Source organism: Tachyglossus aculeatus, chromosome 10 (genome assembly GCF_015852505.1).
Source record: "Tachyglossus aculeatus isolate mTacAcu1 chromosome 10, mTacAcu1.pri, whole genome shotgun sequence".
Classification (NCBI taxonomy): Eukaryota; Metazoa; Chordata; class Mammalia; order Monotremata; family Tachyglossidae; genus Tachyglossus; species Tachyglossus aculeatus.
This window is the reverse complement of record NC_052075.1, coordinates 39,111,663-39,137,636: the sequence shown is the minus strand read 5'-3', so window position 1 is coordinate 39,137,636 and position 25,974 is coordinate 39,111,663. Positions and strand designations below refer to the sequence as shown.

At 42.6% G+C, this 25,974-nt stretch overlaps 1 protein-coding gene across 4 annotated transcripts in view; it reads right to left on the bottom strand.

Annotated features, from left to right (window-relative positions):
* PTPRZ1 (protein tyrosine phosphatase receptor type Z1) overlaps positions 1-25,974 on the bottom strand; it is a 160,571-nt gene that overhangs the window by 1,425 nt on the left and 133,172 nt on the right. For 2 of the 4 annotated variants that reach the window (XM_038753284.1, XM_038753286.1), the window contains exons 15-29: positions 20,954-21,039; positions 18,598-18,618; positions 18,342-18,438; positions 17,185-17,267; positions 16,419-16,553; positions 14,790-14,924; positions 13,759-13,922; positions 10,703-10,838; positions 8,991-9,137; positions 8,409-8,502; positions 8,068-8,141; positions 6,265-6,393; positions 5,066-5,212; positions 3,249-3,391; positions 943-1,078 (exon numbers count right to left, since the gene is read on the bottom strand). In XM_038753284.1, coding sequence (XP_038609212.1) covers positions 943-1,078; positions 3,249-3,391; positions 5,066-5,212; positions 6,265-6,393; positions 8,068-8,141; positions 8,409-8,502; positions 8,991-9,137; positions 10,703-10,838; positions 13,759-13,922; positions 14,790-14,924; positions 16,419-16,553; positions 17,185-17,267; positions 18,342-18,438; positions 18,598-18,618; positions 20,954-21,039 — 1,727 coding nt within the window. The remainder of the gene's footprint in view (positions 1-942; positions 1,079-3,248; positions 3,392-5,065; positions 5,213-6,264; positions 6,394-8,067; positions 8,142-8,408; positions 8,503-8,990; positions 9,138-10,702; positions 10,839-13,758; positions 13,923-14,789; positions 14,925-16,418; positions 16,554-17,184; positions 17,268-18,341; positions 18,439-18,597; positions 18,619-20,953; positions 21,040-25,974) is intronic. The other 2 variants (XM_038753285.1, XM_038753287.1) reach the window with 1 other exon arrangement.

Genomic DNA, 25,974 nt, shown 5'->3' with positions numbered 1-25,974 from the left:
AAGCACTTAACAAGATCATTTCATGCCCACAGGACTGATGTTATTTACAAGAGTGGTTAAAAGCTAGACCATGAAGACACTTCATTAGCAGGCTTGGGCACTTGCAGGTGAGATTTTCTAGCAAAGTAAGTTCCTCCCACAGACCAGGCTTTTCTTTTTCCTTGTAGCTAAATTTCCTGTTACCCTTTACACCCCACGGCTGATACCTGTCTCTATTTTCAAATTCTTTCTGCAACTCCAAAACTTGTTGATCCTTAGGTGAAAACAAGAGATGTAAAGGGAAACATTAGGCTTGTTGGGCTGGTCCATCCCTAGTCCTTAGCAGGACTCCATCAACCAGTACTTTCAGTGAGGGGATCCTGGGCTGGATAGGTCATCAGTCTGAACCAGGCACTGATTGGCTCAAAGCCTCAGGTCCTAAATTGGGTCAGTGGGGAAACTAGGAAGGACGTTAAATCTCTGAGGTAGAGATCTTCTCTGTCAATGCACCCTTTTCCGGAAACCATCAAACTTGCCTGAGGTTTTTCATTATTTAGATTAAAGGACCCTGCCGGCTCAGTGAGGCGTTTGCTACATGTGTCATTGTTGATCCTCAAACGAGTGCCTTTGAAAACTCACAGCTATTTTTGAAGATTGTTTTGAAGACATTTTCCAGACTGCTCATGAGTTCTTTGCTGGTCTCCTGGGAGATGTAATTGGAGTTCAACACAGACAACAGCTTTGATATTAGCCGACAGTGGCTGACACCCACATATAGGCTCAGATGTGCTTCAATTTAAAGACAACTGAGTCTCTGTGCCTCTGACCAAGTTTTGGGTCTTTGCTAACTCCTGGAAAGGACAGCCTGATGTGAGTCAGCAGCAACCATGGTTCCCCATTGGGGATGGGGTGGCAAGGAGCCCTTTTAGAGCTACAAAATAGCTTCCCAGCATGCTTACTCACCATGTCTGTGAAGATGCCTGGTCTCATTAGATTGGTCATCCTGGCTACCTGGTAAACATCGATGGAATTTTCCTTTTCCAGCTGGTGCATGAGGGTCATGAGGGCACAGAAAGTTCCAGCCGTCACCCCGCCGTGCCTGTGAGGAAGGGGAAGCAGAGAGAAAAACCCAAGATGACAATTCAGTAAGCCAGCAGGCATAGAGTGCTCTGCACACAGTAACCGCTCAATAAATACGATTGAATGAATGAATGAATACAGTTCCCAGCTTTCAGGCATATACAAGACCACAGCAGTAGATTCAGCATTTTGGCTCCAGTCTGGGGTGACTTCATTTCAGTTCTTCTCCTGAAGGACCATCTACCTGTCCACGGGGCTGGCAATGAGCCCAGTGTACTAAAGTTTAAGGCCAAAGATATAACCATCTGCTGCCTTTTGAGTGAGGGCCTGGCTGGAATGAAATCGGATCTACTTGAGCAGAGATAATCAGCCTGTCTGGGGTCAGAACAATGGTGGTGGCTATAGCCATTTCAAAGTCAGTTTCCGTAGAGGAACATTCCAAGGGCTACAGGTAGAGAGACGCCTGGGATGCCTGGACCATTGGGTTGAGACAGAGGGGGAGTGACTTCTGCTGGCCTTGGGAGTCACAGGGCTGGCTACATTCAGGACTGGGGCAGTCAATCTGTTAAAGTGCAACATTGACTAGGTGCAGTGGGGAAGAAGGGGAAGATTACTTTTTTTTCTATTCAGCTTTAGCCCCACTCTTTCAGGGAAAACTGAAGAAGTCTGAGGAGAGTCCCAAAGATGGATCTGCAGAGACTGGAAGGAAGGGCCTATAGGAGAAACTGAAGGAGTTGGAACAGTTTGTCCTGAGGACAGGTTGGGGGTTGATCAGGGCATTAAATAGAGAGTAACTGCTCACTGTACTTTTTCTCTACACTGGGGACCAAGGAGGAGGGAATGACTTTCAACTGCAGCATGAGGGATTAGATGAGATTGATAATATGGTGTTGGGCCATCTGTCCTCCAGGACGCCTTCCCAGACTGAGCCCCCACCTTCCTCTCCCCCTCCTCCCCCTCCCCACCCCCCGACCTTACCTCCTTCTCCTCCCCACAGCACCTGCATATATGTTTGTACATATTTATTACTCTATTTACTTGTACATATTTATTCTATTTTATTTTGTTAATTTGTTTTGTTGTCTGTCTCCCCCATCTAGACTGTGACCCTGCTGTTGGGTAGGGACCATCTCTATATGTTGCCAACTTGTACTTTAATCAATTAATCAATCAATCATATTTATTAAGCGCTTACTGTGTGCAGAGCACTGTACTAAGCGCTTGGGAAGTACAAGTATTAACAAAATAAAATAGAATGGATATGTACAAGTAAGCACTTCCCAAGCACTTAGTACAGTGCTCTGCACACAGTAAGTGCTCAATAAATACGATTGAATGAATGCAAGCTACCTAGTCCAAAGGCTCTGTCCCAGCGTCCTCTCAGAGAGTGTCAGCTGAGGACATGGGCCATGAATCCCTGCTTATGCTGCTGCTTTTTTTAAAAAATGGTATTAAGTGCTATGTGCCAGGCATTGTACTAGGTGCTAGGGTAGGTACCAGTTACTCAAATTGGACATAGTCCCTGTCCATGTGGGGCTCACAGTCTTAATCCCCATTTTACAGATGAGGTAACTGAGTCACAGAGAAGTGAAGTGACCTTCCCAAGTTCACAAAGCAGATGAGAAGGAGCCAGGAGTAGACTAGGCCTAGAGTAGATTAGGCCTCTTAGACCCAGACCGATCCCTTTTCCATCTGGGTCAGCCGAGAGCCAGAGAGGGGAGCATCTGAGCTCAGGGCACTGGCATTATGAGCAAGAGAAATGCCCAGGTAGGCTGAGAGCTTGTTGTGGGCAGGGAATGTGCCTGTTTATTGTTATATTGTATCCTCCCAAGTGCTTAGTACAGTGCTCTGCACATAGTAAGTGATCTATAAATACTGTTGACTGTTTCGTCAGATCTTTCTACGCTTCCTCTGTTGGGCTAGGAATCACCACTCAAGGGTCCCAGTGAGAGGCCTCCATTTCCCAGTCAGCCATATTAATTGAAACTTATTGTGTGCAGATCACTTTACTAAGTGCTTGGGAAAATATAATATGGCAATATAAGAGACACATTCCCTGCCCACAGAGAGCTTGCAGTCTAGAAGGGGAGGTCCCAGGAGGTCTTGCCCTGGGAGCCCCACCACCCATCAGGGTCTGTCCTCACCGACCTTCATGTGAAACCCAACCACCCAGTGACATCTGTACTCACTCGTCATGAACAATCATGGGTCCATCCCGACTGGAAGTCTCATCTTTGATGATACTTATAAGTTCGAATGTTTTACTAATAGGGCTATCAGGATTTGGCCACTTTGGACATTGGAAATGTCTCACTTCAAGTACGTAGTCATCCTGTGAGGAGAGAGGGGGAGCAGTTACTACTTGGAAAAGTTTAATTTCTTGTTCTTTTTTGGGGCGGGGAGGGATCCTGTCATACAAGCCAGGTAGAAAATCAGTTTCCCCAACCAATCCCAGTGAATTGGTAATAGTAGTAAATCGGTCAATTAATGGTATTTATTGAGCACTAACTGTGGGCACTGTGGTAAGCACTTTTCCCTCTCACCACTCTCTGAAGAGTTGGAGTTTCTTTGAACTGATATCCATGATCCATTTCTGCCTATTTCTTGTGTGAGAGTTGTTATTCTCTTCATTCCAATATCATGCAAACAAGATTTTGGACCTTGCTAAGCTTGGGACTGCTGTTGGAATATGTCCTTAATTTAGCTAAGTTGCCTTAGCATTGCTAAATGCACCAAGTTAGGTTGTAGGGCCAGCATTTGCAAATGATGAAAAGGGTTAAAAGTATAGCACAGTCAGTTCTGCAATGAAGTATATTTTCCTATACAATGTGGGTCTGCCTTGTTAGGATGCAATCCACAACTGTGCACATGTAGATGTCGTGTAAAAATTGTTTGTGCACTTATGCATGCTGTCCCTCATGGAGTGAGTACTGTGATTCAATTTTTTTTCCTGCAACACATGGTTCAAGAACACAACTACTGTTTTATAGAATGTCTGTATTTCCCAAGAAACATGAGCCCAATTTTACCTGAACAATATATCACCTGGTAAATTTCCCCTCCCCCCACCCAACATCCTAAAATCCCAAGCGTTCCTCCTATGGGTGGTGAAACTTCCTACTTCTCAATCCCAGTGGCTGCAGAGAACACTTGCCCTTTTCCAGGAATGTGTTTTGAGGGGAAAGAGGATGAGCGGTGGGGTTCTTTATCTTTCTCCACCCTCCTTTACAATATAATACATGTACTTGACTTTTGTACTTGAAGAAGATGCCAGTGATGGTGAAGTTCATGCTGGATGCATGTAAATAAACTCTGGCCTGCATGCCACAAGGAACTTACAGTCTAATGCATGTTGTTTTGAAAGGTTTTGTTAGCCTTTCGCCTGGGAAGTCTAATGTGTGTGTGTGTGTGTGTGTGTGTGTGTGTGTGGGTGCGTGGGTGTATGGGGGTGTGTGTGGTGCTATACCATAACCTCATCGAGGACAGGGAATGTGTCTACCAACTCAGTTGTATTGTATTCTCCCAACAGCTTAGTACAGTGCTTGTACACAGTAAGTACTCAATAAATACTATTAATGTTGATGATCAGCACTAATCCACAAGACCATGTGAGCCATAGAAGACTGATGTCAGTAAAGAAAGCACATCATTTTAGATTATGGAGTATGCCAGGGACCTCTTTGACCCCAGCTAGGAAGAAATATTCTGGAATTAGACTGCTGGTGTTGCAGCAGGGATTCTAACATTCCTGGCCTTTCCAGGAAGCGGGAAACACAAAATCTCTTCTCTTTGTATAGATCAGCACTGGAATGCTGAGGGAAACGAAATTTTTTGTGGCTATTCAGTGCTTTGGAGACAACAGCAGCATAGAACTGTTGAGAATAGAATTGCCAGAATGTCTTAACTGCCTAAATCCCAAAAGAGAAACAAGATTCCCCGATACAGGCATGTTGGGTGAGACTCAGTCCTGTTCCTGAAACTGTCCTCTCAGATTTGTCCACAGTACCTGTGTAGCTTCTAAAATGAAGTCTTGAATAATAAGTTTCTCCTCATTAGAGAGGCACTTGTGTTCCTCAGCAATCATGGTAACTTTAAAGCTCTCACAGTTGATGGGCTCATCTTTGTTTGGCCAGTAAACAAACTCGTCTTCAGCCTGTGAAAAGGAAACTTTTTTTTTACCTCAGTATTTAATGCAGGGCTCAGCACCCGGTAAGCACTTAATATCACTACTGTTATTTGCTTCAGCAGCTATTCCTCACCACACTCATAATTTGCCATTTAGGCGATTTTTCATGTCTTGAAACAGGGAGGCTAATTGCCCAAGTGAAAATTTGTTTTGAAGCCCAACTTTTCATCTTCATACAACTGACTAATTTCTGTGGTTACAGGATATGGGTGGAATCCATAATTCTCCTTAGAAACTATACTGTACTATGTTAATCCATTCAGCCCTTTGGCCTATCACCTTGTTTTTTCCTTCCCATTGGCAGGTGTGTTGAATCATAAGATTCAGGAGATTTTAATGGTGCAACATTAACTGTCTACTGCTGGTAGCCAAAGAGAACCCAAGCTGTGAAGAACTAAGACTAAGTGAGAAGCAGTGTTGCCTAGTGGATAGAGCATGGGTCTGAGTGTCAGAAGGACCTGGGTTCTAATCCCAGGTGGCTCCACCACTTGTCTGCTGTGTGACTTTGGGCAAATCACTTCACTTCTCTATGCCTCAGTTACCTCATATGTAAAATGGGGATTAAGACTGTTAGGCCATGTGAGACAGGGATTGTGTCCAAGCCGATTTGCTTGTATACAGTCCGGCACTTAGTACAGTGCCTGGCACATAGTAAACACTTAAAAATACAATTATTATTATTATACATGAGTTTACCGATGACATTGATCCCATTTGATTTGTGGCCAAGGAACAAACTGCTGTTTCCTGCAGCAACCTTTAAAGTTGCCACAGGGTCCTGGATGTCATGGTTTCTTTGACAGATTTTATCCAAATGAGGTCTAGAAGGATAGTCTCCAAACATCGCCAATTAATGCTGGGAGAGGGCATATGCATGAGCACAATTTGAGTTCCTATTGCTTCTAACTTCTTTAAATTTGAAAAAGAAACCAAACAGCTTTTGGCCTGGTTCTGAAGCCCTGAGCTGTGTCTTTAGGGAAGCGGATCATCTGAACTCCAAGAGTGTGTGACGGTCTTACCATATTCTGACTGTCAGGAAGCATAACTATGAGCTGAGCGTTGTGGTCCCATATCATCCTCCAAAAATCCTTGATGGTGTGTAGCAGCGGGTGTTGGGTGATGATGAATTCATTACTCTGGTAATAGCCCTACAAAAATCAAAATGATTTTCACGGAGTGACTGGACCTCTTGATATGGGATTTCTTTTCCTACTTACATAAGAACACTATGGGTCGTGTAAACTCAAGTCAGACATCTTTCTTTTCACATCATTGCTAGAATTGACAGTTTTAGGAAGACATGGAAGTGTTCCTGAGCTGGCAGGAAGTAGGATCGGTAAACTGAGCTGTGTCTCATTTCAATTACCTTAACAACCATGGCTAAACTGTGCTACTCAAAAGCCCTTACCTCCTTGTTTCAGGGTTTTCTATTTTGGGGTATAGAAAACTTCCTTCTTTGCCCTCATTTCCTCTAATCTAATCCCATCTACTGAACCTCTGTTGTTGCCAACTCATTCTCATGACAGCTGTGATAACCTAAGATCTTTCCTTCTTTACAGAAAGCATGATTCTACTTAATCATTTTCTGGGGAGGATTCAGTGAAATTCAGGCAGCTTTTCTAGAATTCACCCTGCATATCCTCAGCCTAGCTCTTGCACAGATTTTTTTCTTTCCTTTCAGTTTTTGGGTAGAAGCTTGACCTGAAAATAAGCAGCAGTTCAAATCTGCTTCCCATGCTCCTCTCCCGCTAAACTGTAAGCTCCTTCAGGGTAGGGACTATGCCTACTTTCTCTAGTGAATGCTCCCAAGGGCTTAGTACAGTGACCTGCACAGTAAATACCGATTGGATGATAGTTGTCTACGAAAGGACCTTCCCACAAGAACTACAATTTTCACCCAAACCTGAACCCTTGTCAATAAAGGATAGTAAACACCCCTTGATTTGGTGCTTGAAGGCTTTGGCGTTGATGCTTCTACCCCGTGTCACTGCTACCATTCACAACTGAGAGTGTTGTGGCAGAGTGGGTAGGAAGGATTGGTGAAGGCCCCAGGTGAGAGCTCCCACAAGTACTGGAACCCCTTTCTCCCATGTCCATGACCAGCCTACCTGCCACCTCCCCAGTAGTTCCTTCCCCATCACCTGTATCCCTCATGTGTCAGGTCCCCAACCCTTCTTCTCCTCTGGCTCCTCCACTGTGGACATGTCTGTGATCCCCACTGCAGTAGAGGTAGAGGAGGTGCTCCTTGGGCTTAGAGGCACTACAAGATGACTGGCCAACAGTGATACTCGCTCCATAGCATGATCTCATTGAATTGCAGCAGTATGGTCTGGTGGAAAGAGCACCGTCCTGGGCATCAGAGGACCTGGTTCTAATCCTGGCTCTGCCATTTGTCTGCTGTGTGGTCTTGAGCAAGTCACTTGACTTCTCTGTGCCTAAGTTTCCTCATCTGTAAAATGTGGATTCAATACTTGTTCTCCTTCCTCCTTGGACTGTAAGTCCCCTGTGGGACAAGAGCTGTATCTTACCTGATTAAACTGTATCTACCCCAGCTCTTAGAACAGTACTCAACACATAGTAAGTGCTTAACAAATACCATAATAATTATATACAAATCCTCCACTGACATTACTTCAATCTGAAATTTATTTTACCTTTAGTTTCCCCCTCTAGACCATTTGCTCACTGTGGGCTGGGATCATATCTACCAACTCTACTGTTTTGAACATTTCCAAGCATGTAGTACTGCATACGGTAATCACACAATACATAACACTGACTGTGAGGCAAGTAATAGGGGTTTGGGTTATCTCTTCACTTACCATGATGTAGGAGGCGTTGATGTAATCTGTTCCTTCCCCCGTCAATGATGAAATACCAACTCTAGATCTTTCCACTGGAACACAGAATGGTCATTGTGAACAAATATGCTTATGGACTGGTTTCATTACCTCTGTGAGTACCAAGTAATGGTGTACTGGCAATATTGCAGTGCCCTGGCAACTCAGCTCTGTCCTTTCGCTTTCCTGATTGGCTTCAACTCCTTCAAGCTTAGATGCTTTGCCAGTGACAAAGAACATGGTGTGCTAAAAATAAAGTTAAATTATCCAAAGGCTACAGGAGAAGCAAAAGTGAACTGCTCAAGTAACATACACAAGCGTACCAGGAATAATGGCTGATGTCCTGTTCTTTTCTCTGTTACACTGTTTCAGGGCGGTAGAATAGTCACACTGCTGGGTATTAGTTTGGCTCAGGAGCTGAAATGGCAGGAAAGTAGAAATCTGGTATGTTACCAGACATTAACTGTTGGAACACTAACTGAAATTCACTTGCCTTCTCTAATGCCCCAGGATTCCCCAACACTGATTTGACTTCTCAGCCCATCTCCCTGCCTTCTTCCTCTTACCTTCTCTTATACATGTTACTCCTTTCTCCCTCTTTTCCTAAAATCCTAGAGCTGAAAGGGACCCCAAAAGTCATCTGATCCAGCATCAACCCCATAAGACCATTCCTACCCCCTAAGAAAGTGATTAACTTCCCTCTTCTCTCCCTCTTTGCAGCCTCTCCTCCAAACTACACCACTCTCCTTCTTCCTTAAGACACCAATTTTCCATCCGTTAAGCACTCTTCTTTGAATCCTCACCTAAGAACCTAAGAAATAAAGCATGCCAAACCGGTTCAGACTTACTCTTCATCCAACCTGGTATTCCTGTTTTACTTGGTAATGGATACCCAGAGAACTTACCTTAAATTGCTTCTCTAGCCTTGTCTTTCCTGTTGGCCCAGGGATGAGGAGAGTATTCACGTAGCCATGGATTTGGCTGTCTGGCACCTCTGTCTCTTTGCTAAGGATGGCCTCCACCAGGGCATCATGAATGAACACATACTGCTCCTGCCATCAGTGAGGATAGACGAAAAAGCATCTGTCATTTCATCTGGCTCTCAGTGCCTTTCCAATTCTGAGCAAAGGACATATTCAGATGGAATCTTTCCAGTACTCCTGACAGGTTAGGAAGATAGAGCTGGAGCACCCTAGCTAAAAAGGGGGAGACAACTGCCTCAGATCGACCAGCATAAAGTGCTGCAAACAAAAGGAGTGGTTTGTTTTTTGAGCAGATACTTTGAAAGGACCTTGAGATGAGGAAGGAGAAGCTGAAACAGTCCAGGTGCTGCAAACAACACAACCAAGGACAGTCTATGTGTGAGTGTAACGGGTTGGGAAATGTAACGGGTTGGGGAATTTGGGTTCTACACTGGGCTTTTCAGCTCCATACATATCCAGCGTGAACTTCACCATCACTGGCGTCTTGTTCAAGTACAAAAGTCAAATGTATTATATTGTAAAGGAGGGTGGAGAAAGATAAAGAACCCCACCGCTTGTCCTCTTTCCCCTCAAAACACATTCCTGGAAAAGGGCAAGTGTTCTCTGCTGCCACTGGGATTGAGAGGTTGGAAGGTTCACCACCCGTAGGAGGAACGCTTGGGATTTTAGAATGTTGGGTGGGAGGAGGGGAAATTTACCAGGTGATATATTGTTCAGGTAAAATTGGGCTCATGTTTCTTGGGAAATACAGACATTCTATAAAACAGTAGTTGTGTTCTTGAGCTATGTGTTGCAGAAAAAAAATTGAATCACAGTACTCACTCCATGAGGGACAGCATGCATAAGTGCCCAACCAATTTTTACACGACATCTACATGTGCACAGTTGTGGATTGCATCCTAGCGAGGCAGACCCACATTGTATAGAAAAATATACTTCATTGCAGAACTGACTGCTACACTTTTAACCCTTTGCATCATTTGCAAATGCTGGCCCTACAACCTAACTCAGTGCATTTAGCAATGCTAAGGCAACTTAGCTAAATTAAGGACGTATTCCAACACCAGTCCCAAGCTTAGCAAGGTCCAAAATCTTGTTTTCATGATATTGGAATGAAGGGAATAACAACTCTCATGCAAGAAATAGGCAGAAATGGATCATGGATATCAGTTCAAAGAAACTCCAACTCTTCAGAGAGTGGTGAGAGGGAAAATCCCTCAGTAAAAAAGGGATTTATGGCATGTTTGCAAATGAGAAAACACAGGTATCCCATTCAGAAACACAGGTTGATCAATTCTATTGTGCTCCACATGGAGTAAGTGCTCTATAAATACTATTGATTGGTTAAAATGATCATACAGATGCACTAAACAGGCTTAAATCCACTTCCACAGTACAGGTATTAGGAACAACACATTTTGTAGGTGGAGAGGTTTAACCTTAGTGCTAAACATTACCCCCTTGCCTCTCCAAAGCAAGAGGGAGCAGGGTTCAGGGTCATTTAAACCTAGGCCAAGCTTAACTGGGTTCAGGTTTGTGCTGCCCCATCATGGCTCTGAAGACATGGATTTCCCCCCTTCCTACAAGCACCACTATGATCTGAGTGAGAAGTACTCAGCTGCCTTCTTTCTTACCTCAGTCTGCACCAGGTAATTCCTTTGCGAACGAATATGTTTTAGGAATCCAAATATGTTGACAGTCCCTTCATGCTGGATCTGTTGCAACATGCTGTCCAGAACGATGTACGTGCCAGTCCTCCCAACCCCAGCACTGCAGAAAGCACAAGGCAAAGAAACATTTTGGTGCAAATCCTGAAGAACAAATCTGAGAATGAGATCACTTCTCATTGCTGAAAGGGTGATGGACACATATTAGATGGTGGGACAGGGACTGGATCCAATCTGCTTATAGTGTATCTATAAGTGTACTAAACCCCAGTGTTTAGTACAGTGTTAGGCATAGAGTAAGCACTTAATAAATACCACAAAAACACAGTGGAAAGCTTGCACTGCCAAAGTTGAAAAAGGCACGGTCCTTCCAGGGCACAGTGGAGGAATCTATGTAAAGCGGTGGTGGGTTTTTTTTCTGGAAATCAAAATTCTAGTGAACAAAATTCCCAGATAATGGAGACTCAATCTCCCAAGTTTGGATTTGGTTGCTACCTGTTGGATTTTGAAGACTGATTGGTGTTCCGCTATTACCTGGCAGGTGTCAGCAGTAGGCTCTAGTATTCATGGAAGACAATTTGGTGACATAGCTAAAAATGTTTTTTTTTTTTCAATGAGTTCTCTCAGATAGAGCGCCTTATCTTGAGCCATTTCTGAGGGACTGTTATCCATCAGCTACCTCAAAGCCCTCTCCCCTGGGACCACCTTCTTGAGGACGAAGTTTTGAACACCCCTCCCAGAAAGAAACCCCCCAGTGAAAGCAGCTTGGCCCAAGCAAGGGACTCTGAAATAATTCTGGGTTTTTGAGGCTGGTTTTCAAGCATTTCCTTGAGTTTCTCCAGCTCTGGGTTCCATCCAACAACCTGACTGACAAGATTTTGCTGAAACACCTAGGTGGCAAATGTCAAATATGAGGGTGAGCATTACTTCAGCTGGATGTATTTGCTCTCTATATAATTTGGAAAATAAAGTACTCCAGCCAAAAAAGGGAGGTATAAAGGGAAACAGGATAAAAGTCTGCAAAGATGGCAGCTCATGTTGGTGGGATTGAGTGGAAAGAACACAGGTCAGAGTTAAGAGGCCCAGGTTCAAGTCCTAACTCTTCTCCTCGCCTGTTTGTGATGTTCATCAAGTTGCCTCTCTAGGCCTCAGTTCCCATATCAGTTAATGGGGAGAATAATCCTTGCCCCACAGGTTTGTGGATAAAAGGAGATCATTCCTTTTAGAGAAGCAGCATGGCATGGCATAGTGGATAGAGCACGGGCCTGGGAGAAGATCATGGTTTCTAATTCCGGCTTCACCACTTAATAATAATAATATTGATGGCATTTATTAAGCACTTACTATGTGCAAAGCACTGTTCTAAGTGCTGGGGAGGTTACAAGGAGATCAGGTTGTCCCACAGGGGGCTCACAGTCTTAATCCTCATTTTACAGATGAGGGAACTGAGGCCCAGAGAAGTTAAGTGACTTGCCCAAAGTCACACAGCTGACAATTGGTGGAGCTGGGATTTGAACCTATGACCTCTGACTCCAAAGCCCGTGCTCTTTCCACTGAGCCATGCTGCTTTTCTGCACTTGTCTGCTGTGTAGCCTTGGGCAAGTCACTTCACTTCTCTGTGCCTCAGTTACCTCATCTGTAAAATGGGGATTGAGATTGTGAGCCCCACGTGGGTCGGGGACTGTGTCCAACAAAATTTGCTTGTGTCCACCCCAGTGCTTAGTACAGTGCCTGGCACATAGTAAGTGCTTAACAAATACCATAATTATTATTATCATTATTATTATTATCATTCACGACAGTGGGAAGAGCACAGAATAGGGAGTTAAGAGATCTGGGATCTAATCTTGGCTCTGCCATTTGACTGCTGTATGACCTTGGGCAAGCCACTTAACTTCTCTGTGTCTCAGTTTCCCCATCTATTAAATGAGAATTAAATACCTATTCTCCCTCCCCGAAGACTGTGAACCCCTTGTAGGATAGGGAATGTCTCTGATCTGATTATCTTGTATCTATTCCAGTACTTGGCCCCCAGTACGTACTTAACAAATATCACAATTACTAGTATCATGAGTAATTGTCAGATAGATCTGTATCTATCATCTATCTTTTTCCCCCATCTCCATGAAAGCTTACGCATGAACAAAGGCTGTCAGGAGCATAATGATAATGATAAGTGTGGTATTTGTTAAGCACTTACTATGTGCCAGGCACTGTACTAAGCGCTGGGGTGGACACAAGCAAGTTGGGCTGGACATAGTCTTAATCCTCATTATACAGTTGAGGTTACTGAGGCACAGAGAAGAGAAGTGATTGCCTAAGTCAAATGGTGGAGCTGGGATTAAAACCCAAGTCTTTCAGGCTCCCAGGCCCATGCTGTATTCTCTAGGCCACACAGCTTCTTGGGCATCTTGTGAATAATGAGGCACTCAGCTAGTCTACTTTCTTATAAGAATCTTGTAGAGCAGAAATGGTCCTTTGGGACAAGCTTCCCTACTGCCAGCCTGCAGTCAGAAAAGTCAGGGAAGCTCATTCCTACTAAAGTTCCCATAACTCTTTTTATGGTATTTGTTAAGCACTTACTATGTGTCAGGCATGTACTAAGCACTGGGGTAGACACAAGCTAATCAGGTTGGACATGGGCTTCCAGTCTTAATCCTCATTTTACAGATGAGGTAAATGGGCACAGAGAAGTGAAGTGACTTGCTCAAGGTCACACAGCAGACAAGTGGCAGAGCTGGGATCAGAACCCAGGTCCTTCTGACTCCCAGGCCTGTGCTCTATCTACTAGGCCACGCTGCTTCTGGAGCAGCTTGTAAATAATGAAGATGGCACTCAGCCATTCTGCTTTCTCCTAAGAATCTAGAAGAGCAGAAATAGTCCTTTGGGACGAGCTTCTCTGCCACTATCCTGCGGTCAGTAAAGTTAGCGAAGCCCACTCCAACTAAAGTTCATCACACACAACTGGAAATAACAGGTTTTTTGCAACAGGGAAGCGATGCCCCCACCTTCCCAAGCCGCACCTGCAATGAACAGCCACTGGTCCCACTGCATGACGTTTGGCGTGCGATGCTTTGCGTACAAACGTGAGGACGGGTAGGGTGTACTCTGGGACTCCCATATCCGGCCACTGAGTGTAATGGTATTGAGTGACCACACGCCCGCTAGGTCTTCCTTTCTGGGAACCCTGAGAGAGGAAGTTAGACACAAGAAGTTACACCTCAGACCCTGGGGACTTAACCAGGCATTCATGCTGCTGAGTGTATCCCTAGGACAGACTTGCCCAAAGCAGTCCTAAAATCGGTAGGAAACAAAGCAGGAATCATCCTAAAGAGGCACTTGATCAAAAGCTAACACCCCCCATGCCCTTCAATCCAAATTACTTCCCTTCTCCTCGATCCCAGTCTTTCAAATAGAGTTGTTTTTTCCTATCTTTGGTCTTTTGGAGCAAGTGTCGGAATGAGAAAACCACTCAAGGGGAAGAAACAAGTATAACATTCATTCAGCAGGGAGTGCTAGATCATAAATTCCTTGGGGACAGAAAGGGATAACGTCTATTAATTCTACTGCACTCTTCAGGAGGGACCCAATAAATATTACAAATTAGTTAATTGCTTCATAATGGGCTACTCAAGAGAAAGTTGGGGAGGAAAAGAGGAAAACATAGGGTTGTTAGGGATAGAAATGAAGCTAGGATACTTTTTCTCAAGCACACTCAGACCAATTCTAGAATACTAGTAAACCTGATTTCAGAAATGACACCATTCTTTCATTCCTTTAACTGGGCAAGAAATCTATATAGCATCTATTGATATCCCCAGTACTTCTTCTGACCAACAATGATAATGAAATATGGACCATAAAAGTAGTCTGTAGCATAGGTCAAGGTAGCAATCATATGATCTCCAGATCTTTGGTCATTACTCAACTTAAGTGGGAGTCAGTGAAATCCCATTTTGGCTTCTATTTTGGGGAGTATTTTCTGGTTTCTATGTGTGCTGTGCACAATTTTCCTTTAGTTCTTGGAACAGATGATCCAATGGGCAATACCAACCTTTTTGATCTTCGTGTTTCTAATTGTAAAGTTCCTTATGGTGTAATAGGCAAGTACATGAATACTCTTCTGAGTGACCAAAAAATTTCCATACTCTTCACTGCCATCGGCAGGCCAATACTGGTCACATTTCCTCTGCCAAGGATGAAACAAAGTCATTCATATATGTCATTCATCATTCACAGTACAAGTGAAGTTATGATATGAGCAGTTGTGAATGAGCCTGAGCAGTGGATTTGCTGTCTTATACAAGTTTATGATCTTTAACCCCAGGAAGTGCATAGTAAATTAGTCACTTATTCATTCATTCAATCGTATTTATTGAGTGCTTACTGTTTGCAAAGCGCTTGGGAGAGTACAATATAACAATCAACAGACACGTGCCCACAATGAGCTTACAGTCTAGAGAGGGAGACAGACGTTAAGTTATTATTATATTGTACTCTCCCAAGCCTTAGTACAGTGCTGAGCACACAGTAAGTGCTCAATAAATATAGTTGAACAATAAATAATTCCTCACTATCCCCCACCAAAATTTCCAAAAACAGAGTTAATGGCGGAATAACTGCAGTACATAGATTCCTAAGTAACAATTAAAAAAGAAAAATAATCCAATTTTTTATATTCCCATCAGCTCTTATACTTCCTAAAATAATTCCATGTGGTTCAGTTTCCAAAGATCCTTATAGTTTCCCAAATTCTGGGTCCATATATTTTAAATGTCTCTAAGGGGTTTTTGGCGATTATCTGGATCATGTGCTCCACATAGAAATCTTTGGATAATTTAGACCTCTAAGTAGATTATTTTTATTTGATTGTTTTACTTAGGTTATCTACTCGGATCAAATTAAATGGACAACTATCTATATTTCACTTTCCTGGCTGGAAATTGCTACTACTGACAATCAAAGTGAAAGAAAACTCCATAAAATGCAGATGGACTACAATACCAACCTTGTTCAGCACTTAGAATAGTGTTTGGTGCTTGAATAGTGCTTGGCACATAGTAAGCACTTAACAGATACCATAATTATTATTATATGGGGACAAAGGCAAAATGGCATCATTGCAAACAAGGATCATGTCTAAGGCAACCTCATTATGACCATGTTGTCATAGGAGGAAGGGGAAGAATCACAATGATTGACTCCTTTTCTCTCCCTGCTGCCTACAAGGTGGCTCTTACTGGCCAGTCATTAAGGGGAGGAGCCCAATCAGTACATTAATGTGTCTGGAAGCCCCATTCCCTGATCCATCTTCTCATCCCCAAGGACCTCACTCTTCTAGTTGCCAGAGGGCCAGGGGGCAGTCCTCAATCAGGCAGTTTCATTCCAACCAGCATCTCTTCCCTTCCTCACTCAGGAATCACAGACCTTATCACTGAGGTCCCGGTTCGGTATGGATCAGAAGTGGAGTGGGGTTGGCAGTTGGAAAAATGCCCCCTGGTGTGGCATGGATGAATGTATTCTCCTTGCTCAGCATTTGGACTGTTTGTTGGTATGTATTTGTGTCCTCCTGATCCCTGAAACATGTTGGAATGGACTAGAACAAGGATTTCTCACCCTGGGAATCTGTGATATTGAGGTTTTACCTCTATGATAAGTGGGGAGACCAGAAACTTCTACATACCCTTCCTTTCTCCACAAGGTTCGTTATCATGACAATGACTTCCACATTGTGTTCCCAAATCATTCTCCAGAAATCCTCCGCGGTTGATTTTAATGGCCCTTGAGCTGCGATGTAAGCTTTTGGCCTGTTGTATCCCTAGATGAACACACATCATATGCTTCTCATCAGCGACTTTTCATGTCTCCTCTGAAGCACCCCCTCCCCATGGCAGCCAGTTGACTTTATTAGATGCCATTTTGGCACAGAAAGGACATGTGCTTTGTGAGAAAATACCCATGTCCAGGCTGAAGCAGCTCAGCCCTGCTCCTAGAATTCAGGATCATACCTGCCAGCACTTTCCTTGGGGACCGATTTTTAGCAAAAGGTTTCCAATGGGTTTTCAATAACTTTCCTACTGTCACAGCAGTTTGCAGTTCAGTGTTCTGTTCTTAAGTGACTTGTCCTAAGATGACTTGGAAGGTTAAGAATCTACATTGTAACTGACCTTAACATCCTACCTTTTGGCTGTAACCCTGGAAAATGTAAAATCTGCCATTCCTAAGGGAAGGAATTTTGGGGAGGACTGGTGAGGACAGTTATGGTTTACTAGGCTCAAATTTGTTCCTGAATCCAGTTTCAAAAGTGATTTTCATCCCCACTGTCAGATTGTTTTTATTAAGCCTTTCCGGGTGCATGGCTTAATGTTTGTTCAATTGAACACTCATGGTCTTTGCCTTATCCAAATACATGCAAAAGCCAAAGTCTTACTAAGGAAAGTTATGCTTACATCCACATAGTTTGCATTGATGTAGTCAGTCATTTTGCCATCTTTTTCTGCAAGCTGTGTCAGTTTAACCCGACTGTGATCATCTGTAATAAAGGAACAGTCATAATATAAAATGCATTCTAGATAAACAGCCTGTTTTCAGCCCTTCACAACTGTGAGTGGACTCTGGAAACAGACTCTCCATCCTCTCTGGAACCTAGGTCATCCCTAAACATTTCCTCTTCCAAGAAGTGTTCTCCTATTGGCAAAGGGGGTGATAGGCATCAGAAGAACTCTGGGATGTCTAAATGCAATTTAGTAGTTTAAACAAATGAATAATTGTAAATTTACCAAATTCATTTTGCAACTAGTGAAGATCAACTTGACAAATGTGTTGGATAAAAAGAAACAGGGAGACAGCAGTGATAGGAAGTTGGTCATTCTAGGCCTATTGACATTCCCCAGGGAGGCTGACCACCAGAATCTGTTAGTTCTCTAAACTTTTTGACCTATTATGTTTGATCTATTTCTAGGAAAGTAAAAGGTCTGGTTGTGTCTTCACTGGCCCAGTGAAGCGGCAGGTGGGGACAACTGTCATAATGACAAGTTTTCAGTTGGGAAATTTTCCTCCCTAAAGGACAAGGCTACATTGTGCTGTATAAGATGTGGCTGGGATGCCACAATGGAGATTGTTCTTAAATCCTTGCTTCATGAAGAGACAAAATCTCCCTCCTTCCTCCCGGTTTCCCAAGCAGAATTCTGGAGGATCCCTCCGGCTGCCAGGTGATATTACACAAGAGGAAAAATTGTAATTTCAGCAGAAGCTGATTAACTTTAACCAGCATCATGGACTGGATAAAGGGAATCGGGGGTGGGGGAGGTGAGTGGAGGGGGTGTGTGTGAGGAGAGACCTCGGACCCTTGAATAATAATAATAATGACAGTATTTGTTAAGCGCCTACTATGTGTCAAGCACTGTTCAAAGCGCTGAGCACTGTTCTAGCCCATGGTCATTTTCCAAAGTAGACTTGCACTGTAATGGATCTGTTAATATTCCTTCTATCTAGAACTTGGGTTTGTAGACTAAAGGGAGAAACTCCTAATGAGAACTGAATATTTCATACGGAGCAAGAGTACAAGTGATTAAGAAAAGTACTGCCAAGTTATATTTCTACTTACAAGCAACAATGTTTATGTATCGATTCTTATTCTTGTTGTCAGGGTGGTTAGAGCTGTCTGATGTAATACCTAGGTCAACAGTACAGCTCTGCACTTCCTGAAAAGAAAATGCACACATAACATTTGAATACATGTTCAGTTTAACACAGAGCCTTAAAATATTATAAGGATGCCAAAAGAGCCAAAATCTTATCGAATTTTCTAGATCTTACAACTATTTCTTTGCTAAAAAAAATGCAGTGAAATAATGCCTTACCTGGTAAAACTCTTTCAGTGTCTAATGAGGAAATGAATGCAAAAAAAGTAAAGAAATCAAATTCCACAGCACCCAACAAATGAGAAAAAAAAAAGTGTTCATATTAGGTATACAATGGAAAGCAACTATGATCATGCAACACATACATTTGTAAAGTACCACAAATTGAGTCCTTTAGACAACTGCATGCAAGTAAATGCATTGGGTAATTTTTAAGTATTTTTAAGTATTTAAGACCAAAAAAAAGAGCTTTTATTCTTTTTAAAATAAGGGTGAGGGTGGATGACTATATGATTAATTTCAAAAATGCAGGTGAGAAAAACCACAAACAGCATGTTTCACCTTTAAGCTTAGTTATTATTCTATTGAATTAAGTACCTTAAAACATTTTTTTTTGCCTACTGAGTCTACTTTAAATCACTGTAAAATTGAAATTATAATTCTGTTTTTTTTAAAACACAAGAAATTATTTAGGACCTTCTGGGAAATTATGTACAGTGTGTCATTTTTAAATTAAAGGAAATCATATTTTGAAATCCAAAAGTTTGGGAAAACCTTTATAAAAGTTGAAACATACACATCTCATTTGAATAAAAGCATTTTAAATTGGTTTTTCAGTATCAGGTAAAAATTATTTTCTTACACTCAACTTTGTCTTTAAAATCTGGCCTAAAACTGGTAATAATAATAATAATAATAATGATATTTGTTAAGCGCTTACTATGTGCAAAGCACTGTTCTAAGTGCTGGGGCGGTTACAAGGCGATCAGGTTGTCCCATGGGGGGCTCACAGTCTTAATCCCCAATTTTACAAATGAGGTAACTGAAGCCCAGAGAAGTTAAGTGACTTGCCCAAAGTCACACAGCTGACAGTTGGCGGAGCTGGGATTTGAACCCATGACCTCTGTTTCCAAAGCCCGTGCTCTTTCCACTGAGCCACGTGGCTTCTCATGAGACCAACGAGACCAATCTTTGGATGGAGCAGTAACTATTACTCATCACTAGGAGACCAATAGTACAAGCTGCAAATACGGCACATTTCACCTCTAAAATGCACTACATGGCTCCACATTGGTCTGAAGGAAGTTCTGCTTCCACTGAAAGAGCTAAGCTTATTAGGGAGTAACTTTAGGCCTTGTGGGAGAGTTGAGCTCATTCTTTACTAGAATTATTATAATCGTTGGAAATAGTAACTGAAGAAGCCACCTATTCCAATTAAAAACAAAATCATCCATGCAATTATTTTAGGCAGCTTTATCAGTGCATTCATATTTTCAGTCCAGTAAGATACCTTCCAATCATTAATTGACAAACTGTTACTCTATCAGCAGGGAAGTTAATGCATTGCTGATAGTGCTGATCTCACAGCTTTAGGAGGATATGATTGAATCTCCTGGATGTTCTGGTTGATAAATAGTTCAAGAATCGTAAACAAAAATACTCAAATCATTCTTTTTCAGTTAGGTCCTACTGAAAACTGCATTTTGGTGTTCTCAAATTCATGAAGTATGTTAGTGAAAAATGAATGCAGTTCTATTGTTTTTTCTGTAGGAAAAATGAATGTATGGTTAACTATTTTGAATCTTTGAGTCCTCCAAGTATGCCTGGGAAATTGTTATGTGGGTGCAATGCTGAAACACTGCTGTAAAATCCATTTTAACTGGATTCTACTCTGGGATTTTATTTTGTAGAATTTGTCCAAGGACTTCTAAGATGAAGAAGCTACTAAAAATTTGCCTTCCTTCATTTGGCTGCAATTTCAGCTATGCTGAGATTTTAAAATAATTTTCATCAGGTTTTTCCAAGTTCGTAGGATTTTTCACCCTTTATTTGAAATTACCAACCTTTCTCAGGACACTACAGATTATTTATTCCTTTATGGAGGATTAAATGCCTTATTTTTGAAATCCCAGGGGCAAGGAAACAAACCCTGGAACTTGTCTGGATATTTCCAAACCTATTTCTTCCATCTCCTCTATTTTCCTTCTCTTCATTCTTCATTTGCATTTTATACCTCTCCCTTTAGTATTTCCCACCATCAGACTAGAGTTCTCCCATTCCCTCCCTCGCCCCCGGCTCATTTAGACATATAGCCTATGATAATGCCACGTGCTTACCCCCTCCCCCTTGCCAGCTCCCGCTTTGTTGAAGACCACCCTCCCGCCCCCATCACTCAGAAAGGAACTCCTCTCTCTCTGAATATTTTAAAACACTTTAGTCCATTTTTACATTTCCCCATTTCCCCAGCAACCAAATGCTTTTTATATCTTAGCCTCGAGAAATGATTTGACCCCAAATTACTCAGAACTGATCATTTTAAGACCCAAGCTAACATGAGAGATAGTTGGGATCATACCTCAAATTCTTCAGAAAACCCACTACTTGCATGTAAATCCGCAACATGCTTTGGAAAATGCTTTATTGGAATTGCTCCAACATCATCTAAGGGAGTTATGGGAAAAAAAAAAGTAGTTTTGAAGAGGACAATAAATAGACGTGGGTGTATATGACTTAAAAGATAAGGTATTTAAGGCATTTGAAAACATACCACATAGCACCTTCTTGTAAAATAACATCTTGAATTTCCCTTAGAGTTGATCATCCTTCTGGGTTGGCTTCAATACTGTCCAGTGATCAATCATTTGATCAATGGTATTTACTGAGAACTTACTGTGCACAGAGCACCATATTAAGCATGTGGGAGAGTACGATACAATAGACTTGTAGACACAATTCCTGCCCTCAAAGAGCTTCCAATCTCATGGGAGACAATAAGCAGCAGAAAACTCAGTTTTCTACCACATTTTCCAGAATCATGACCGGAGAACTTTAAAACACTGATGATCATGTGACTCTTTGTCAGAGAGAAATGAATTACATTACTCCATGTTGGAATACAAATTTTCATTATAAATCTACCAAAATATTGCATTTGAAATTTTTCTAATTTGTATTTTTGTGGGTCAATTTCACAGGCACTATGGGAGTGGCATGCTAGTTCTGAAAAGATTTGATGCGCACTATGGGAGTGGCATGCAGGTTCTGAAAAGATTTGATGCTGAAACAAAATCTTTTGTTTCAACTGCCCAGAAGCATGGGAACACTTTACACTGCAATGCAACTCTAACAGATCTTTAATTTTCAGTTCAATACACTAGCCAAATTTTCAGGCTGATGTTTATATTTTGAACATCTCTTTCCTCTCTACATAAATACAGAAAAACACTTATGTGCAGAATATTCATTTAGGAAAATGTCAAAAACCTTTGGGACTTTTAGTCTATAAAAATCTGAGAATTCTAACTTGAAAATATGTAACGTAAACAAAGTCATCTGATCTGTTAATTAATTGGTGGAGGGAGCAATTATTTTAACTAGTTATGGCTTAGAAGCTGGGATTCTTTTTTTTCCTGGAAATCTTTGCTCAGATTAACCATATTGCTATTTCACAGTATGCAATTTCATAAATGATTTCTCTGACAAGGAAACATCAAACACATTTCAGCTGAAACAGTTATTTACATCAACAGATGTTCAGCACTTACACCGTCTAATATTTCTAAGCTTTAGTTACCAAGAATTTGTTGATTTTTTTTATTAGGATCCATCTGTTCTTCCTCTTAGATGAGTGGCCCAGAATATTAACAGTGAATTAGCTGAACAATCCTAACATAAACTACCCATATGTGTAATGCTGCCTTCACACTGTGCTAGAGGAGGTTGGCAAAAATATGTTTAATAATTAGGCAGGAAAACCATAATAATCAAACAAATCCATACCACAAAACAAAAGTATTTTCCCCTTCAAACAAGAAGGCTTAAGGAACATAAAGAGGCAGGTCTTCTCTAAACATCCTTGATGACCACTGTGTTAAGGAAAACTTAACGTTTAGTAATCTAAATATAAGTTTACAACTACATCTTTTAACTTTGCATACTATCCAGACATTATCCAAAGGACACCCCCTACCCCTGCAACCAAGGTTCCACCTAGAGTGTCTGGAGAATAAGTGCATTATGGAGAACTGATTGTACTCTGGGTACTCAGACAACTTGATCAGCTAACAGGGTGTTGGAACCTTTTTTTGCTCTGGGAAATTGTTGCTGAAACAGCTACTTTTATTTAGTCCTTTTGCAGATGAATGGGCGAAGCCCAAAGGGTCTGATTCTCTCTACATTAAGAGGCTAGTCATGCTGGAATCTGGTGTGTCTTGGGTCAAATACTGAGAAGCACAGGAGTCAAAGAAGGACCTGGGTTCTAGTTCTGCCATTGCAACTTATCTGCTGCTGTGTGACCTCAGACAGGTCACTTTACTTCTCTATGCCTCAGTTACCTCATCTGTAAAATGGGAATTAAGATTATGAGCCCCATATGGGATATAGACTGTGTTTAGCCTGACTAGCATGTATCTGTCCCAGCACATAGTATAGTGCCTGGCACATACTAAGTGCTTAAATACCATAACAAAAAAACGTATTTCAAGATAAGCCACCTGACCAGCTTGGGAATGGCTGGGAATGGCCCAAGGATCTTAAACATCAAAATAATGGATTTTTTATGTTTTGGAACATGAAAAGCTATCACAACTCTTTTTTTCCTTTCACATATCTAAGTTCGTGCATCCACACACATATTAGCAAAGCTACATGGTTGATTCACATACAATTTGCCAGCTAATGAAGGAAATGTCCTGTTATCACACTCCCCCCGCCCCCTCCCCCGCCCTACCCAAATAGACTTAATTATGGGCTGCACGAAACATCAGGTTTTGTTTCTTTTTTTTTTTTACCACTCCCATAATGATTTAAGTTTCTCAGTCAAACTTGATGCCTGAGAAACACTGTTTACTTGTTGAAGCCTCCTCCCCTTTTTCCTCCCCAGTTTGGGCAAGGCAAAGTTGCAGTCGGCTCATTTCAGGGCAGGAAATTGCCTGATCTTGTTCTTGGGTTCTGTTAGCGCAGAATGCCACTCAAGGAAGAATATCAGGTATAATGCAGTCCTTGTAGCTGGGAGCACCACTCTCCCTGGAGGCTCTAGAAACATTATCTAATGATCTTGACACATCCTCTGAATGAGTTTAGACAACCACTGCAGAAGCAGTGTGCTTGTGTGGTTGCCCCATGAGAAATAACACCGTGTGTGTATTCCCCAAACTATCAATTCAGAGACACAGAAGTTCCCTTTTAGAGAGGAAAAAGCAATGACTTAATCTTGCATTAAAGTTCCAGGACTAGTATTCTTTTTCACTGTCCTGACTACTCAGAAAACTTCAGCAGCTTAAATATCCTTATGATTTACAACCTAATTTTCCAATTTTTCCTTATGCTGTATTCATTCATTCATTCAATCATATTTATTGAGAGCTTACTGTGTGCAGAGCACTGTACTAAGCACTTGGGATATACAAGTCAGCAACATATAGAGATGGTCCCTACCCAACAACGGGCTCACAGTCTAGAAGGGGGAGAGAGACAACAAAACAAAACATATAGACAGGTGTCAAAATCGTCAGAACAAATAGAATTAAAGGTTATTAATCATTAACAAAATAAATAGAATAGTAAATATGTACAAGTAAATAGAGTAATAAATCTGTACAAATATACATACAAGTGCTGTGGGGAGGGGAAGGAGGTAGGGTGGGGGAGATGGGGAGGAGGAAAGGAAAAGGGGCTGAGGCTGAGAAGGCATCCTGGAGGAGGTGTGCTCTTAGTAGGGCTTTGGAGGGAGGAAGAGAGCTAGCTTGGCAGATGTGCGGAGGGAGGGCATTCCAGGCCAGGGGGAGGACGTGAGCTGGGGGTTGATGGTGGGACAGGCGAGAACAAGGTACAGTGAGGAGGTTAGTGGCAGAGTGGAGGGTGAGGGCTGGGCTGTAGAAGGAGAGAAGGGAGGTGAGGTAGGAGGGGGTGAGGTGATGGAGAGCCCTGAAACCAAGGGTGAGGAGTTTTTGCTTGATTCATAGCTTGACAGGCAGCCACTAGAGATTTTTGAAGAGGGGAGTAACATGCCCAGAATGTTTCTGCACAAAGATGATTCGGGCAGCAGAGGGAAATATAGACTGAAGTGGGGAGAGACAGGAGGATGGGAGATCAGAGAGCAGCCTGATGCAGTAATCCAGTTGGGATAGGATGAGAGATTGAACCAGCAAGGTAGCGGTTTGGATGGAGAGGAAAGGGCGGATCTTGGCGATGTTATGGAGGTGAGACTGGCAGGTTTTGGTGATGGACTGGATGTGTGGGGTGAATGAAAGAGCAGAGTCAAGGATGACACCAAGATTGCGGGCTTGTGAGATGGGAAGGATGGCAGTGCCTTCTACAGTGATGGGAAAGTCAAGGAGAGGGCAGGGTTTGGGAAGATAAGAGGTTCAGTCTTGGACATATTGAGTTTTAGATGGCAGGCAGACATCCAGGTAGAGATGTCCTGAAGGCAGGAGGAGACACGAGCCTGGAGGGAGGGAGAGAGAGCAGGGGCAGAGATGTAGATTTGGGTGTCATTCATTCATTCACTCAATTGTATTTACTGAGCATTTACTGTGTGCAGAGCACTGTACTAAGCACTTGGGAAGTACAAGTTGGCAACATATAGAGATGGTCCCTACCCAACAGCGGGCTCACAGTCTAGAAGGGGGAGACAGACAACAAAACAACACATATTAACAAAATAAAATAAATAGAATAGTAAATATGTACAAGTAAAATAGAGTAATAAATCTGTACAGACATATATACAGGTGCTGTGGGGAGGGGAAGGAGGTAGGGTGGGGGGATGAGGAGGGGGAGGAGGGGGAGAGGAAGGAGGGGACTCAGTCAGGGAAGGCCTCCTGGAGGAGGTGAGCTCTCAGTAGGGCTTTGAAGGGAGGATGTGGCGGATGTGCAGAGGGAGGGGATTCCAGGCCAAGGGGAGGACATGGGCTGGGGGTCGACAGCAGGACAGGCGAGAATGAGGCACAGTGAGGAGGTTAGCGGCAGAGGAGCGGAGGGTGTGGGCTGGGTTGTAGAAGGAAAGAAGGGAGGTGAGGCAGGAGGGGGCGAGGTGATAGAGAGCCTTGAAGCCAAGAGTGAGGAGTTTTTGCCTTGAAGCCGTGGGAGCGAATGAGTTCATCAAGGGAGTGAGTGTAGATAGAGAACAGAAGAGGACCAAGAACTGACCCTTGAGGAACCCCTACAGTTACGGGATGGGAGGGGGAGGAGGAGCCCACAAAGGAGACTTGAGAATGAACGGCCAAAGAGATAAGAGGAGAACCAGGAGAGGACGGAATCTGTGAAGCCAAGGTTGGATAGCGTGTTGAGGTTAAGCGCTTAGTACAGTGCTCTGCACACAGTAAGTGCTCAATAAATACGATTGAATGAATGAATGAGAAGGGGGTGGTCCACAGT